General features: G+C 44.5%; 3 protein-coding genes across 4 annotated transcripts in view; all 3 read right to left on the bottom strand.

The window, feature by feature from the left end:
- LOC119291297 (QWRF motif-containing protein 2-like) overlaps positions 1-2209 on the bottom strand; it is a 16299-nt gene extending 14090 nt beyond the window's left edge. Inside the window, exon 1 of the mRNA XM_037570033.1 lies at positions 2077-2209. Coding sequence (XP_037425930.1) covers positions 2077-2161 — 85 coding nt within the window. The 5' untranslated portion in view covers positions 2162-2209. The remainder of the gene's footprint in view (positions 1-2076) is intronic.
- Positions 2210-7221: 5012 nt separating this feature from the next.
- On the bottom strand, positions 7222-8953 carry LOC119291296. Its single transcript, XM_037570032.1, has 3 exons — positions 8380-8953; positions 7880-7923; positions 7222-7694 (listed from the first exon to the last, which is right to left on the bottom strand). Exons 1-3 carry the CDS (start codon positions 8492-8494, stop codon positions 7470-7472), a joined length of 384 nt encoding a protein of 127 aa, XP_037425929.1. The 5' UTR covers positions 8495-8953; the 3' UTR covers positions 7222-7469.
- A 126-nt stretch (positions 8954-9079) lies between these two features.
- LOC119291295 (FAD-linked sulfhydryl oxidase ERV1-like) lies at positions 9080-11877 on the bottom strand. 2 transcript variants are annotated; one of them, XM_037570030.1, is made up of 6 exons: positions 11562-11877; positions 11400-11483; positions 11111-11158; positions 10393-10457; positions 9745-9822; positions 9080-9462 (listed from the first exon to the last, which is right to left on the bottom strand). In XM_037570030.1, the coding sequence occupies exons 1-6, from the start codon at positions 11745-11747 to the stop codon at positions 9348-9350; spliced, it is 576 nt and encodes a 191-aa protein (XP_037425927.1). In that variant the 5' UTR covers positions 11748-11877; the 3' UTR covers positions 9080-9347. The 2 variants fall into 2 exon arrangements, with proteins under 2 accessions (XP_037425927.1, XP_037425928.1); XM_037570031.1 differs by having other exon boundaries at positions 11400-11480; positions 11562-11874.
- Positions 11878-14091: the final 2214 nt, after the last annotated feature.

The raw sequence follows: 14091 nt of genomic DNA, 5'->3' as shown, positions 1-14091 counted from the left end.
AAAAGTGCCCTTTAAATGGCTGGAAGCCTCCTTGCCGTTTTCGCCTCTCTGTCCGCATCTGCTGCCGCCGGGTGTGCCGGCCGGTCCTTGCACGAGAGCATCACATCGGTCGGCATTACGCTTGTGCTGAATGCTGGGTTGGGTTGGTCTAGTGATGTGTCGGTACGAGAGCACTACGTGTTACTCGATCACAAAAAGGAGCATGGCAATCTAAATTACGGCACGACAAATCCGCAGCCGACGCATGGGAAACCACGTGCAAGAACCGTATCGGTTTATGTAAGCACGTGGACAGGGAAACAAGCTTCGTGTATCGGTTTCTGTATAAGCATGTAGACGGAGCTTTGGATTTTGGTCCGAGAACAGCGAACCGGATCACCGATTCTAGTGCACAGAAACAAACGGGCCGGCGATTTTAAAAGAAAAACTATACGCAGAAGAATCCAGGACAGACTCCGTTTCTTTTCTCTCCCGCGGAGCCATGCATGGACAGCGGTAACGACATGAACACTACACACTCTCCTAGATCTGGGACAAGAAGAAGAAATCCGCCCCCAATGATCAGGGCGATCATCTCGCCGAGCTGCACTGTGCATCCATTCGATCCTGATTGGGGTTCAGTTTGACCGTAGCTTAGCTTGTGTCCGACGATGATGGACATGGGACGAGACAGAGGGGAAGCATCATGTGCCCATGATTGTGCTTGCCTGTCTACGGCGGATCAGAGGGCTCTGATCCCATTCCCAGCACGTACATGTGAATTGTGCGCGTATGGGTTACAAATACAGAAATACACGCATACGGTTTGTGCCGTAGATAAGGTCTCTGAATTCTGATTGACGTGTGTGCTAATAATACTCCCAGCTGGAGCTCCTACAATGGCAACGGAATCAGGCGGGCGTTTTGAGCATGCATGATGTGCCAGATGTTGCACACTGACAGGCCTGCACAAGTAGTTAGTTATACACTGCTGTAACACGGTAGATTGTACAACATGGGCTCGATCGCGGCATATATTCACAAAAAGAACGTGGAGGAAACATGGTAATAGATGAGTTGAGGTGTGTCGCCGATGGTGATTTACAGGGTCTCGTCAGGCTAGGATGACGACATGAACTACGTATGTTATACGTAATTCATTCCCGGCCGGTGACAAGGATATGCGACAACAATTGGACAAGCCGTGAAGCATTTTCTTTGGCCTTTTGTGGTAACTTCTTCGCACCCAAAATGAGATTTGCGTATGTGGCATCAGCAAAGCTGGTACGACGCCGACGCTGTTCCGAAGACAAGAAGGAAAGCCAGGAACGATGTGGTGTTCAACTCCATCATTTGCAGGGCTGGCGACGTCCTCCGGCGAGCGGCCGACGATACACTTCTGTGATCCAAGCGTTTTGAGACTGAATCGAGGGAGCAGCTCTTCCTGTTTCGCTCCTTCATTTCCTTAGCTGCCTAGTTTTCCTCTCTCTCTTTTTTCTGTTTTTTTTACCTCTTATCTTGATGTTTTTTATCTCCTCGATGAGAAACACTATATGACGCTACGTCGCTTTCGGGTAATATAACAACCGGTGGGGCCCCCCCCCCGTCATTCTCGAAAAAAAAAAGATTACCACTAGCGGACCACGTGTTCATTACGACGCGGTTCTGACTTGTGAGGCAGCTAGCTACTTTTGCCAAAAAGTGTGCTACGTTTGCCGAAAGCTAGGATCTCATCGCCTTTTTTACTTTACTAGTAACATATTGTCTTGTTGTTAATCACGCCCGATAAGTTCAGTAGTCTGAAGATTAACCTCAGCTACGATGAACCTGTTTGCTACAAGAGGATCGAGAGTAATTGGACAACGCGTAACTGAAGTTGTGAAATGCAGCGCATGATTCCAGTTCACAAGCTAAGCTACGACGCAACTTCGGTCCGAGAAAAAGTAACGACAGATGCAGCAATGGCGAACGGCACGCACCACAAGAGAAAAAACGAGACGGAAAATTCCAAGATTCCAAACAAAACCGATCGAAAACAAGACTAAACAAGAAGAGCAAGCCTGAATTTTCATAGGCTGCATAGGTTTTCAGTGGTACCTGAGTGAGTTGAAACGCAATGCGGCAGAGAGGCAGGGACGAGAAGCTTAATATTCTTCAGACGAAATCCGGCCTGCCTTAGCATGCCTCGTGCCTCCCTCTCAGAGACGAGCAGAAGATCTTCTGCTCGTCCTTCACAAAATACCAGGCTCCAAAACCTAGCGAGCAAGCAGGTCGAGGGCCCTTAAAAGCGGCTGTTATTTGCCTGCAAATTAAGCTTCGTTAGGCCCCCACTCAGTTCCCTCCTCCCGCTGCAACTCTGCATACACACATACCTTTCCTTGTCCTCCTCTCCCCTTTGCTTCTAAGGAGGATCTGCTCCCATAATTTTTCCTCATATACATGCGCTTTTTAATTAATCAGCCTCATGGGGCACACTGCTGTGCCGTGTCTTCTTTAATTTACAGATTGGAACAGTGCATCGGCTGTCCCAAAGACATATGTTCTCGCCTTCATCAGCACTGATTAATCATTGGTTAGTCTGCGTCTGTGGGTGAATATATCTCGTTAGCATTTCGGCCATGTGCTGATGCATCATGCATGTGCACATGTGTGTACAAAGGCGACGGGTATCTGACCGCTGCTCCACTTCCTCGCAGTGTAAAAGCGGCAGAATCTTAGTAGAGCTGGACGCTTTTGTACTGGCCACTGGCCACTGGCTACTGGCTAGCTGGTGAAGAAGGTTCGTTCGTAGTGGTTGTGCATTGCTGTTTCTGATGCAGTGAGTATTGATTAGAGGACTGGAAATGGACGTGCCATGAAGCCACGGCAGTGTTACTGTTCAGTGGCTTTTAACTAACTAGTGCAGGTTCAGCATAGAGGAACAGTGGATGCCAAAGGAAGCAGCCAAATGTAGCCACAGGACCATGCATTACGGCATTGATTAGCATTTGGCGCTTACACGTCTCATGCGTACTGGCTAGCTAGTGGTTAAGTAGTGGTAGCCCGTAAGTTAAGTTTGATCGTACTGTACTAACCAGTTGCTGCTTACTGCACCAAAATGGTACAATCGCACTGTAAGTTTGATGTAGGAGTACTAGCATTGATGAGTGAGCGGTTAGAGAAGGAAGGCAAAAATCAGAGCTCACAGGATTGTCGTTCTTCATCACAGAGAAAAGGAAAAAAGAGCTCACAGGTTTGCGCTACCAAAGCAGAGGAAGCATCGAGGAAAAGCAGAGAGAGGGAAGGCATGAGTATCTCTCAAGAGCACATGACTTAGCACTGACTACTGCGAAAAGAATAGGTGCTCAACTGGGCTAAACCTGGGGCATGGCAGGCATAATTGTCTATCATACCTATGCCTTTGCAGCAACGCAGCGTGACTCGGACGATTGCTCCCCAGCTTTCAGATAAGGAACGAGCATCACACGGCGTGCGACGCGACAGATAGGCAAGCGTGCGCCGAGAGCTCGACCGCTTAACCCGCTTACGTTTCTCTATAGAATTTGAATGGTCCCAAAATTGTTTGAATTGAGCCAAATTGTCTTTGTCCATGAGTTGTGGCAGGCCATCATTCTTGCTCTGAGTGGCCAGTTGTCCTTGCTTGCACTTGCCATGTTCCATGCTTGGTGCAAAGGATCTGGGCACAAGTGCCATTTCAATGTAACATCAGAGTGAGGTTTCAGTTTCACAAGCTTGGAATTCAGTGCTGCAATTTATTTTGTTCGGCTGATTCAGTTCCTGGAAAGGAAGTCTCCGTTCTTTAGGCTTCAGCATAACTTTGCTTGGATCGGGGAATGAAGCGCTCAGAGAATGCTAAGATGCAGTTGCTTCAAATAAGGCTCAGGAAAAGCAGCATTTTGGCTTGTTTTAGAATCTATTCTCGTTTGAGACTTGAGAATTTGTCAAAGTGGAATTCCACTTTCCTCTTTTAAAGCTCTCGTAAACAGACGGAGCAATGCAACCCTTGCCTTCCATGAGACAGATGCTTCTTGTTGGGCCAAGAAAACAAAATAAGCATCCTTGTCATCTGTAATAAGCTTACCGGAAATATATTTGGTACTATTAGTTTCGACGTAACATATATACACCATGGAGATCATCCACATATGCAGCAAGACGATAGTACTGATATTGGAATTATCGGCCATGAAGGATATGGATGGGTACATATTAAGATATAGTACAAAAAAAAGAAAAAAAAAGGGAAACATAACGGTTTCGAAAATAAACGTGATTTGACTTCAGTTGCAGCACAATGTCATTTATTTGGAAGAATGATTCAGGAAACGTTGTGTCAGAGGACAAAAGGGGATAGGCGCATGACTATTTCCCAAAGGTAAATTCAGATATACGCCACTTTGAAATGTCTGTTTCCGACTACGATAACTGTACCGCTGCGAACCGATGGTTTGGAAAAATGTCATCGCAAACTCAACATCTTCTGAACAACCTCTGTCACTGTATCTGTTGGGTCAGGAATACTGTTGAAAGAAACAACACCATCGGTTTTCGCTCCAAAGTCTAACAATGCATCACCATTAGCAGCTAAGGTGTCAGCAAAGGGCGATTTTTGTGATTGCCGAGTCTTAACACCGGTACTCAACCACAATTATTGTCCACTACAAAAGCTTGTTAGCTAGGCTGTTTGCAGTAATAGGCCTATCGCTGAAAGTAGGTGTCACCTAATGGGCATAATTTGGTCACTCAGACTCAAAGTGATAATAGTTGAAGGCTGCCAGTGGAGAGGTAATTGAAGCTCACTGCCTATAGTAGATAGAAAGGAGGATGCATGCATGAGTAGTTTCTTGTAAAAAGATCCATAGTGGTGGATACATAGTGTATGTGGACTTTAATTAGAACTCTGTGATGGGATTATACCTTGAAGCAGAAGGAACATGCATGTCATGACTCATGAAGTCATGATAGTAATCAAGGTTGTTGCTAGTGTTGCTTGGTGATTAGGTCTCGTGTCACTCTAGCTTATCCAAGTTGCTGATGACATATTGATTCTTTTCTCTGCGTGTGAATCAACATTGGTATTTCTTTATAAGATTATGAACAGGATGTGCCCTGGCAGGTAATGTGCATGTTTAGTTCTACTTGCTTTTGATCTAGAGCACACATTCTTAATATAACAGAACATGCCTTTGGCAACCAAGTTAATTTCAAGAAGATTTTTGTGGTCAAATTTACTTTTGACAAATATTAGTCCACGAGACAAAAACAGTGACATGTATCATATAATAGATCATATGATATTGTGACATCTCTTTGTGTCAGTGGGACAGATGAACAAAGTTTGAAAGGAAGAGACCGGTATAAGGGGAACCATCAGCCAATCACCATTAGTTTGTTCTGCTTGTCTGAACTTAAGTTGAAAGCAATCCTGGAAATCCCAACAACCAGCTCTACAGAATTGATAGATTACATCAATAGATAAGCTAACATTATATGTCAGCATTATATCATATTTTACTAAAGAAGAAACCATGCTATATTCCTCCTTCTCTGATGTCGGCAAAATGACATTGTATGGTTTTGACAGGTGTACATTTGATTTGACAAACTAAGTTTTGCTGCCAATTTTGCAGCTGCATACTCACATCAACAAAACTGCAGCTTAACTGTACTATCACCAAGTCAAATATGCTATACAATTGAACACACGCTTGCAGGAAGTTGCCAAGACAGTACAGATAGGTGGCATGTGTGGAAAGTACATGTGCCTTTGAAAATTAAAGTGTTTATGTGGTTTGTCCATAAACAGGTAATTTTAACAAAGGACAACTTGGTCAAGCGCAATTGGACTGGATCTACTAGGTGTAGCTTCTGTGATCATGATGAGACCATTAAGCATCTCTTCCTTGATTGTCCTTTGGCGAGAATTCTGTGGCGCTCTGTGCAAATTGCTTTTAACATCACTCCTCCAAGTACGGTTGGGTCGTTATTTGGAACGTGGCTGGATGGGATAGAGTCCGATACAGCTAGGCATATTCGTGTAGGAGTGTATGCGTTGTTATGGGCAATTTGAAACTGCAGAAATGACTTGGTTTTTAACAGGATAACTACTATTCATTTTTTGCAGGTTGTATTCCGTGCTACGGCGCTGATCCGTATGTGGTCCTTACTCACTCCGACGGAGGCCAGGGAGCGTTTGGTTACTGGATCTGTCCGGTGGGAGATGATAGCGCGGGATATCTTTAACCGGTTTGGTTGGCGGTCATGTAATAGGATAGGCAATTAGTTTTCCTATCTTCATTTTACCAGCCGGTTGTGGCTTATGGCTTTTTCTTGGCTTATGGTTTTTTCTTGGTTTAGCTTCGAGGTTCTAGGTGAGCTTGCTTTTATTTTGTCGAAGACTATACGACTTTGTTGAACCTATTTTATTTATTGAGGTGGCCGTATGCATCGTTCTGATGCAGAGGCCGGGGAGTCCCCCCTTATCGAAAAAAAAAGATAGGTGGCATGCTTTGTTTGCTGATTAACACATGATCCTTAGTTTCTAAGGCAAATCAAGAATAAAGAATCAGCATGTGCTCAATAGGATGTCACAGAATACATACAAGGGGTATGGTAACGGTAGGTGATTGCGCAAAATGTAACCAGCACATGTTTGTATATTTTTGACTATTGTATTCAGAAAAGTGTCTTCGGAAATGACATGGACTAACTAGCCATCCTTCTCATCATACCGACCATAACTAGAGGGTACCATACTTAGAAAACCTTATTCCAAGATTCTCAAATGTGAGAATACCCATAAGAGAAACACTTAGAGATTAAGTGACAACTTTCTTTCATTATGAAACCCGGTTTGACAATACCACTTTCAGTAGGTTGTCAAATCCACCATCTTTACAGATGGCTGACAGAAGAAGTGGATGAATAAACTTTTAGGGCATGTTTGGGACAAGAAGAATTTCGCAGGAAATAATTCAATCTGGAACCCAGAAAAATTCTCGCGTTCCAAACCGGACCTTCTAAGAGGCTTAAATTAGTGAATACACCTGCCCAATGATTCACACTGGAAATAGGTATTGCAATACTGATAGTTTTCTGAAAATTGGATAACTGCTTCAACCAAGCACCAAGGTCACATAAGAATTCAGTAAACAGTTCTGACTAATACCATAGTTATTCTATAACATAACAATAACATTTACATATGACAATAGTAGTGCAGCTTACCTAGGTGCCCCAGAATAATGCTGGATCTAATCTAGAAACATGCCCTCAAGATTAGAGCAGTTGACTAATTGACCACCCACAGATACAGCTAACACTGTCCCTCACCAAGTGATTCCAAACACTGAGACATCAAAGGACATGCACCATTCAAGTACTTAGTGTAAACACACATACGACACATAACATAACATCAGAGAAGACTTTGGACATATGGTGGTTCTCTAATTTTTCAAGTACCGCCTCTGGAGCATTTCAGTTTTCAGCTAAGCGACAGGAGCGGCGGCGGACTGAGCAGAACGCGCATCCTTCGGTTGAGCAGGAGGCGGGGGGTACCGTGGCACATAAGGAAGAAGAGGAGTGCCATGCTCGATTGGAGCTGGCCTGATACTTGCCTTGGAGCTTGGACTTGGGTCGATAGGTTGGTAGTCATCAGTCTTTACATCTTGTAAGTTCCTAGTCTTCCTGTCAGTAACATCATGCCTACTTTCCTGGAAAAGGTATACAAGGAACACGACTTAGGTATTCTTCCTTCAGAGTTTAAGCTATATTGAACAGAAACAAAATTTCATTAGGAAAATTATGTGAAGTAGAGGGTACATGTGGTGCTTGTATATTATGCTGATGTGTGAAGAAATGTAGTGTACTTTTACAGGTTCTGTCTGAGAATGCACACCTTTAGTCTCCTGCCGTTTAGCTCAGCGGTTCCATAGGTCGGGTCTGCATTGATTGCAGTTCAGATTTCAAGCCATAGGACATATATTCCCTACTGAAACTAAGTAGCTGCTGAACCTACATAGTGAGAACCGAAGAAACCAGCACCAACCCATGCAAACGTAACGGAATCTAACAGCCTATTGGAGCTATGCAGATAACTTTGGGAACCTCGCTTAGTTTCCTACCAAACATTTCCTTCAAGTTGCATGCAGTTGCAGAGAAGAGGACCCAACCGTCAAAAAGAGAGCGAAAGAAGACCCAAAATAAAAAGATAGCTTTATCATGTCGGACTGGCAGTTTCTTTCACCACCTCGCATCCACGATCTTTTCAAAGATCGAACCAAGCACCAACACAGCAACACTGGACAGAAGAAACGGAACAGGATTCACCTGAACTACAACTGACAGGAGAGCAAGAGAGAGAACAGCAAACGGAGGCAGTTTTCATTGCGTACGTACCTGAGGCTGAGGACTTCACCGTGCTTCTGGCGCTAAACGAGGCCCCGAGGAGCAGGTTCCCTCCGACGAATGCGACGACGAGCAAAGCCAGCACGGAGCGGCGCTTCATCGCCATCGTTCTCTCCACCGCTTGCAGTATCCCCTGAGACTGAGAAGCTGAGACGCTTGAGCTTCAGCACCGGCGTTGGTTCTTCTGGTTTGCTTCCTTGAGACCGTCTCCTGGCTGCAAGATAAAGACAGGCAGTGCATGCAGTGCAACGGGTGATGCAACCTCCGCATGTGCATCACTCGTAGGTGTCAGCATGGGATTAAAGAAATGGCGCGATAACACGGCAGAATTTATGTCTCGGCAACACCGAGGAGGCAGGCGGTGCAGGAAAAATGGCCGGGCAAAGCGAGGAAGGTGGCCTCCATGCATTCCTCCGTCGGGCCTGCTTTGTCATTGACTGCCAAGCTCTTGCAGGTCTTGCTGCCTCTGAATATACTACTACTAGCAGTAGTGATCGACGCATTTGCCGCCTCTTTTTCCCACAAATTATCCTATGCAATCTCATGAATAGAACGTGTCCCATTTCCAGGGTTTTCGGTGATACAGGTTGCACAGAAACCTGTAATGTTTGACAGATAGGGGAGTTGAAAGCATCAGAGTTCAGACTTCAGAGAGAGCACTAAATCGGTGTAACTGATACAACTTCACCCAAAACCTTTACAGATCATAGGATAATATCATCATTGATTCACCGTAAAGATGGCGAAACTGTACTGTACAGGAACGCGGCATCAAGGGGCAGGTTCAGATGACATATACTAGTATTACATTTGCTAGGGATAGAGGATGGAGGAGGTAAACAATAATAATACACCGGTATTGTCCTGAATTATCTTTCCTTATCCTCCTGGTATTGCCCATCCAATGGTGGTTTAAACTTGTTACTGGCGCGGAAATTTTATAAGGTTTCTGGGCAGTGTCATCGGTTCGGCATGATGTCGTTCGAGCCTTCTAGGTCGCACGCGCGATCCGGGCAATCCAGCTTGCCCCACCGTGCATTTACTCTCTGGCAGGGAAATATTGTTTTTCCAAGGCTGCAAAAGACAACCAGAATACGCTCAGGTGAACAGCTCACAAGAATGGTCCCGTCGGTGGACAGCCTAATATTCTGTAAAATCATTATATGTTGTGATGAATGAGAACATCTGTTTGTCGTAAAAGGGAACCAAAACGATATACTGCTTCGGTTCTCCTCTTTTTGGCCTGCAGACCGTATCTTTCCAGTGACAACAGAAAGACATTATAACTACAATTACCTTGATGGTTTTCCAAGGGACCACCGAGTAAACATTACAAAGTTGCTCGTATGGACTTACCTTCGATTAACCACATTGTGCACATAGCATAACCACTGAGAGAACTCAGCCTGGGATCCTGCCTGCACAGGATTTGCTCTGAAAATAGGATCATAATGAAGTCAGTTTAACATTGTTCCAAGAGAACAGCCTATTTGCCATTATGTTGACATAACACAAAAAGGTGATCGAGTAACAACAACTGGACAACCTGATCACATGGTTTGAACATATTACACCACAACGATGAAGTGTTCTAATCTAAGCAAGCTTTCAAGAACCCAAATGGCCAGCAATTCACCTGAGCCACATATTAGCAATTGGTACACATAAATAGCCATTGAATCATCATGCTCAATTGTTATATCTATATGATCCTTGTCAGTATCACCTGGTTTCTGTGAAGAACCGTTTAATCATAAAATGTTGCAGATTGTGCCAGACAAGTGCATGTATATGAATTTGGTGATCTGACACTATACGCATAGGTTCACGTTGCAAAAGTAATAACTAATCATATAGCAGCAAAAGGTCAAAGAATTCCTTGATAACTATCAAATACCAACATTTCAGCAAGATATAAGCCTGTAGCGTACAAAGGCATCACAAGCATCAAACCCCTTAAATGGAAATAACAATTTATCCAAGAGGCCGGAGAGCATTGCTTACTTCAAAACTTCCTTGAAGTGATCAGCGCACTCTTTGCAAGGATAAATTCTAGAAAGTAAAGCCATCTGAATATGAAAACAGGCAGAAATGTTATCTTTGTACATGGACCCAAAAGACAAGCAAAAGTTAAAATGAGATGGGTGACAGGGAAATCTTCAGGAAGAGAGAAAACAAACTAATTTCTACTGATATTCCAGATAGATTAAGTGGTAGTCAATAGTCTCTTGTATAACATGATAATAATTCAGAGTAATGATAAACCCAGTGGAAGACATACTTACTAAAACCGTGTAAGCTCAGAACTTATTAGAAATGAACAGAAAAGTTATCGGTAAGTCTATAATATAGCATGTCCCAGTAGTTTTGCCATAGCAATACTCAATCTGTGAAACCCGTTGTGCCTGAATTTTATCAAGTAACAGTCTCGCATCTATTTGAGTCAATAAAAGAATAAAACAAGCATTGCTTTCGATGAATCCGTTACAGGTTAACTTATCAAAGCATGTGCGGATCTCAAGCTAAGCCTATAAAAAAAACATCGATGTCTGAATTGGAATGTTCTTCTTAGCCCTAGACAGTAAATAACTAGTGCCTGCAAAGTGCTCATACATCTTCCAAGATCGCAATTCCGCAAGATATGCAGATTATGACATACAAGTACACCTATGCGTCACCACCAAATGTAAAGAAATGTAGTTGAGTTCCCTGTCCCGCTTACCAGCTCTTTCGCATCGCGTTTCTGCTGCCTGGTTGGTTCATCAGGAAACTGAAACACGGTTAAACAAAACACAGTAAAGCTGGCAGCAAATGGATTTAAAGCATCGATGCTTCAAACAACTCGTTGCCCTATCCACAATTAAATTGATCAATAAACGCAAAATGCATAATAATCCATGGACCATCCACATTGACGACCCATGATATGTTGCTAAATGAACAAGACTAGTAGCTTCAGGCAATTGCTGCACATTGGTGTGCTACTGACAGAGAAAGTAAAGACGGAGCACCTGTGCGGCGATGGTGTGGAGCAGCATCCACGTGGCCCGGCCAACCTCCTCCTTCGTCAGGGGCGCCACCTTCGTATCCATCTGCTGCGCATTCAGCCGAACACCTTAGGATAAGCCCCTCCATACGGAGAAACGGAGAGGAAGCGGGGAGAGAGAGCTTGCCTTGAGGACCTCCGGCGGCGGGGGCGGGGCCGGGGGCAGGGGCGCGGGCGGGGAGAGGGAGAGGGAGAGGAGGGGGCGGAGGCGGTGGTCGTCGGGTGCGGTGTCGGGGGCGATGAGGAGGCGGCGGGAGAAGGCGGCGACGGTCTGGAACACTGGCCCCAGCGGGTTCGAGCCAGACGGTGCCATCGCGGCCGGAGGAGAGAGGGGAAGCTTCTACGCAGAAACGGTGTGGGGCGTAGCGTAATCCATGGATTTCGAGGGGAGCTTACGGTGGGCCGTGGGCCATGGGCCTGGTTATCGTCAATTCCTTTTTTTGTGTGGGAAGGTTATCGTCAATTCCAGGCTTCCGGTGTTGAGTTCATTTTTTTCACCCGACCGATCACTAGTTAAGAGATATCTTGTGGATGTCACTTCGGATCAGAGTCCCAGCGCAACAAGTGTCGCGTTGTCATGGGACGAGGGATTTTTTCGTCGCTCTCCGCATTCGACATGTGGTGTAAGGAGAGGCAACCGTGCGTGTTTCCTAGCTTTGTGTTTTCATTTTGTCGGTTACTGGTTTTCTCTTGTTCATTTTAGCCCTTAAACATTTAGGTCTCTTAATATACCTTTTAATACGTTCCTCCATGTGTCTTCCTCCCCGCATCGTCGCCGCCGCCTGGCTTGTTTTCCGCCAGCGCTGTTCATACCCCCACGTCGCCGTTGCATCCTCCTATTATTGTCCCTCCACCCCCGCTCCTCGGCGACCACCACCTTCTACAGTTCTCCCTTCCTTTGGCGCGACCATCTTCTCTGTATTCTTTTAAGTGGACCATCTTCTCTGTTGGTTCCCATACCGTTGTGTGTTGTGGTTAGTTTGTCGCCTCCCCAGTTTCGCCTTTTCACTTTCAAATTCCCATTATATTTCCAGGATAAGGAGTTTTATGGGGTAATATGGATGGGGCTTTCAAGTTTTAGCTCTATCAAATAATAGCTTTCAACTTGATCATACACCATTACATGTCACGTGTCAATTTTCTTGCGTTTCTTGGGTTTGTTTGCTATATTCAAGCCATTTAGTGTATTTATAGTCATTTAATGAATATAACTCAAATTTAAACTGCAAGTGTGTGAAATAATGGCCAGATATAGGTTATAAATTCATATTGGTGGTCTTTAGTCTATGTTTAGGCCTTATCCAACAGAAGAAAAGCAGTGTGAAATACCAGGGTGCCAAGACTCGGCCACCAACATGGAGCTTATTGGCTTTTAATTCTAAAAAAAATTCAAAAATGGTAAAAAATTAAAACTTGGCATGATGTCATGATATGACCCTTAGAGCTTGTGGTAACTTTTTAAGAATGTTTCACAAAAGTTGTCATGTAAATTGCTTAGAAAACAGAGCAGTTCCAAGGAAGAATCTAGGGTTTCGAAAGAGAACCAGTCAGTTTTGTCATATCCAACCAAAATAAACCCAAATCCGCAGACAATGTCGTCGCTGCTAGCACGCGAGGCAACACCACCATGGCAAATCACCATGACACCACACAACTGAGATAAGAACTACGCGCACGAGCTTGCTAGGTCGGCTAGATTTTCTTCTACTGTTGATTGGCTTGAGGAGCTTATCACTACAGGAATCAGCTACTTTGCCGTCTGCCACGGCGGACGGCAAAGGCATGAATGACGGACGACAAAGGTCTTTGCCGTCCGCCACGGACGGCAAAAGGCTCCGGCAAAGTAAGGTCCGGTAAAGAGCTACTTTGCCGTCTGCTTTTGGTGGCTGACGGCAAAGGGGCCTTTGCCATCAGTAGCGGACGGCAAAGAAAGCAAACGGCAAAAATTGCGCTATTAGTCCGTTAGGTGGCTAACGGCAGGCCTTTGCCGTCCGCCGCTGACGGCAAAATTTGTCCTGCCTTTGCCGTCCGCCGTATGATGTCAGCTAGACGTCATTACTCTTTGTCGTCTGCCACTGTAGGCAAACTGACCAAATGGGTCAGCTCCCAGGAAGTACAGTTGGCTGCCACGTGGCTTCTTTGCCGTCCGCGGCTGATGGCAAAGAGCCCATTGCCATCGGTGGCAGACAGCAAAGAGCCTGCATATTGGCTCTTTTTATCTGTTTTTTTCAAATCCAACAATTTTCACAGCAAATATATATGACATATATAGATATATTTCACAGGGCTATTTAACAGCAAACATATGACATATCCAGCACATAAGTTTCATCGTACATACATATATAGTTCCATCCATTCATACATAGCAAGTTGCACATACAAATAAGTTGCAACCATTAGGAAGTTGCACATACATATTACAATGCAAAGTTTCATCAAGATAGCAAGTTCCATCGTAGCAAGCTATAAGAATACTAGAAGAGAATGAAATAAAAAACAAGCACTCCATCATAGCAAGCTAGCTTCCGAGAAGTGAATGAAATCTGCAAAATGGCAAATAAAAAAGTTATGAAAAGGTGACTAGAAGAAGAAGACTAGAAGAAGAAGCACGCCATCGTTTGTGAGGTAACTTAGGTGAAATGGATCGTTTATGA

The sequence above is a fragment of the Triticum dicoccoides genome, chromosome 4B (genome assembly GCF_002162155.2).
Source record: "Triticum dicoccoides isolate Atlit2015 ecotype Zavitan chromosome 4B, WEW_v2.0, whole genome shotgun sequence".
Taxonomy (NCBI): Eukaryota; Viridiplantae; Streptophyta; class Magnoliopsida; order Poales; family Poaceae; genus Triticum; species Triticum dicoccoides.
The sequence above is the reverse complement of the archived record's forward strand: the minus strand, read 5'-3'. Positions and strand labels throughout refer to the sequence as shown.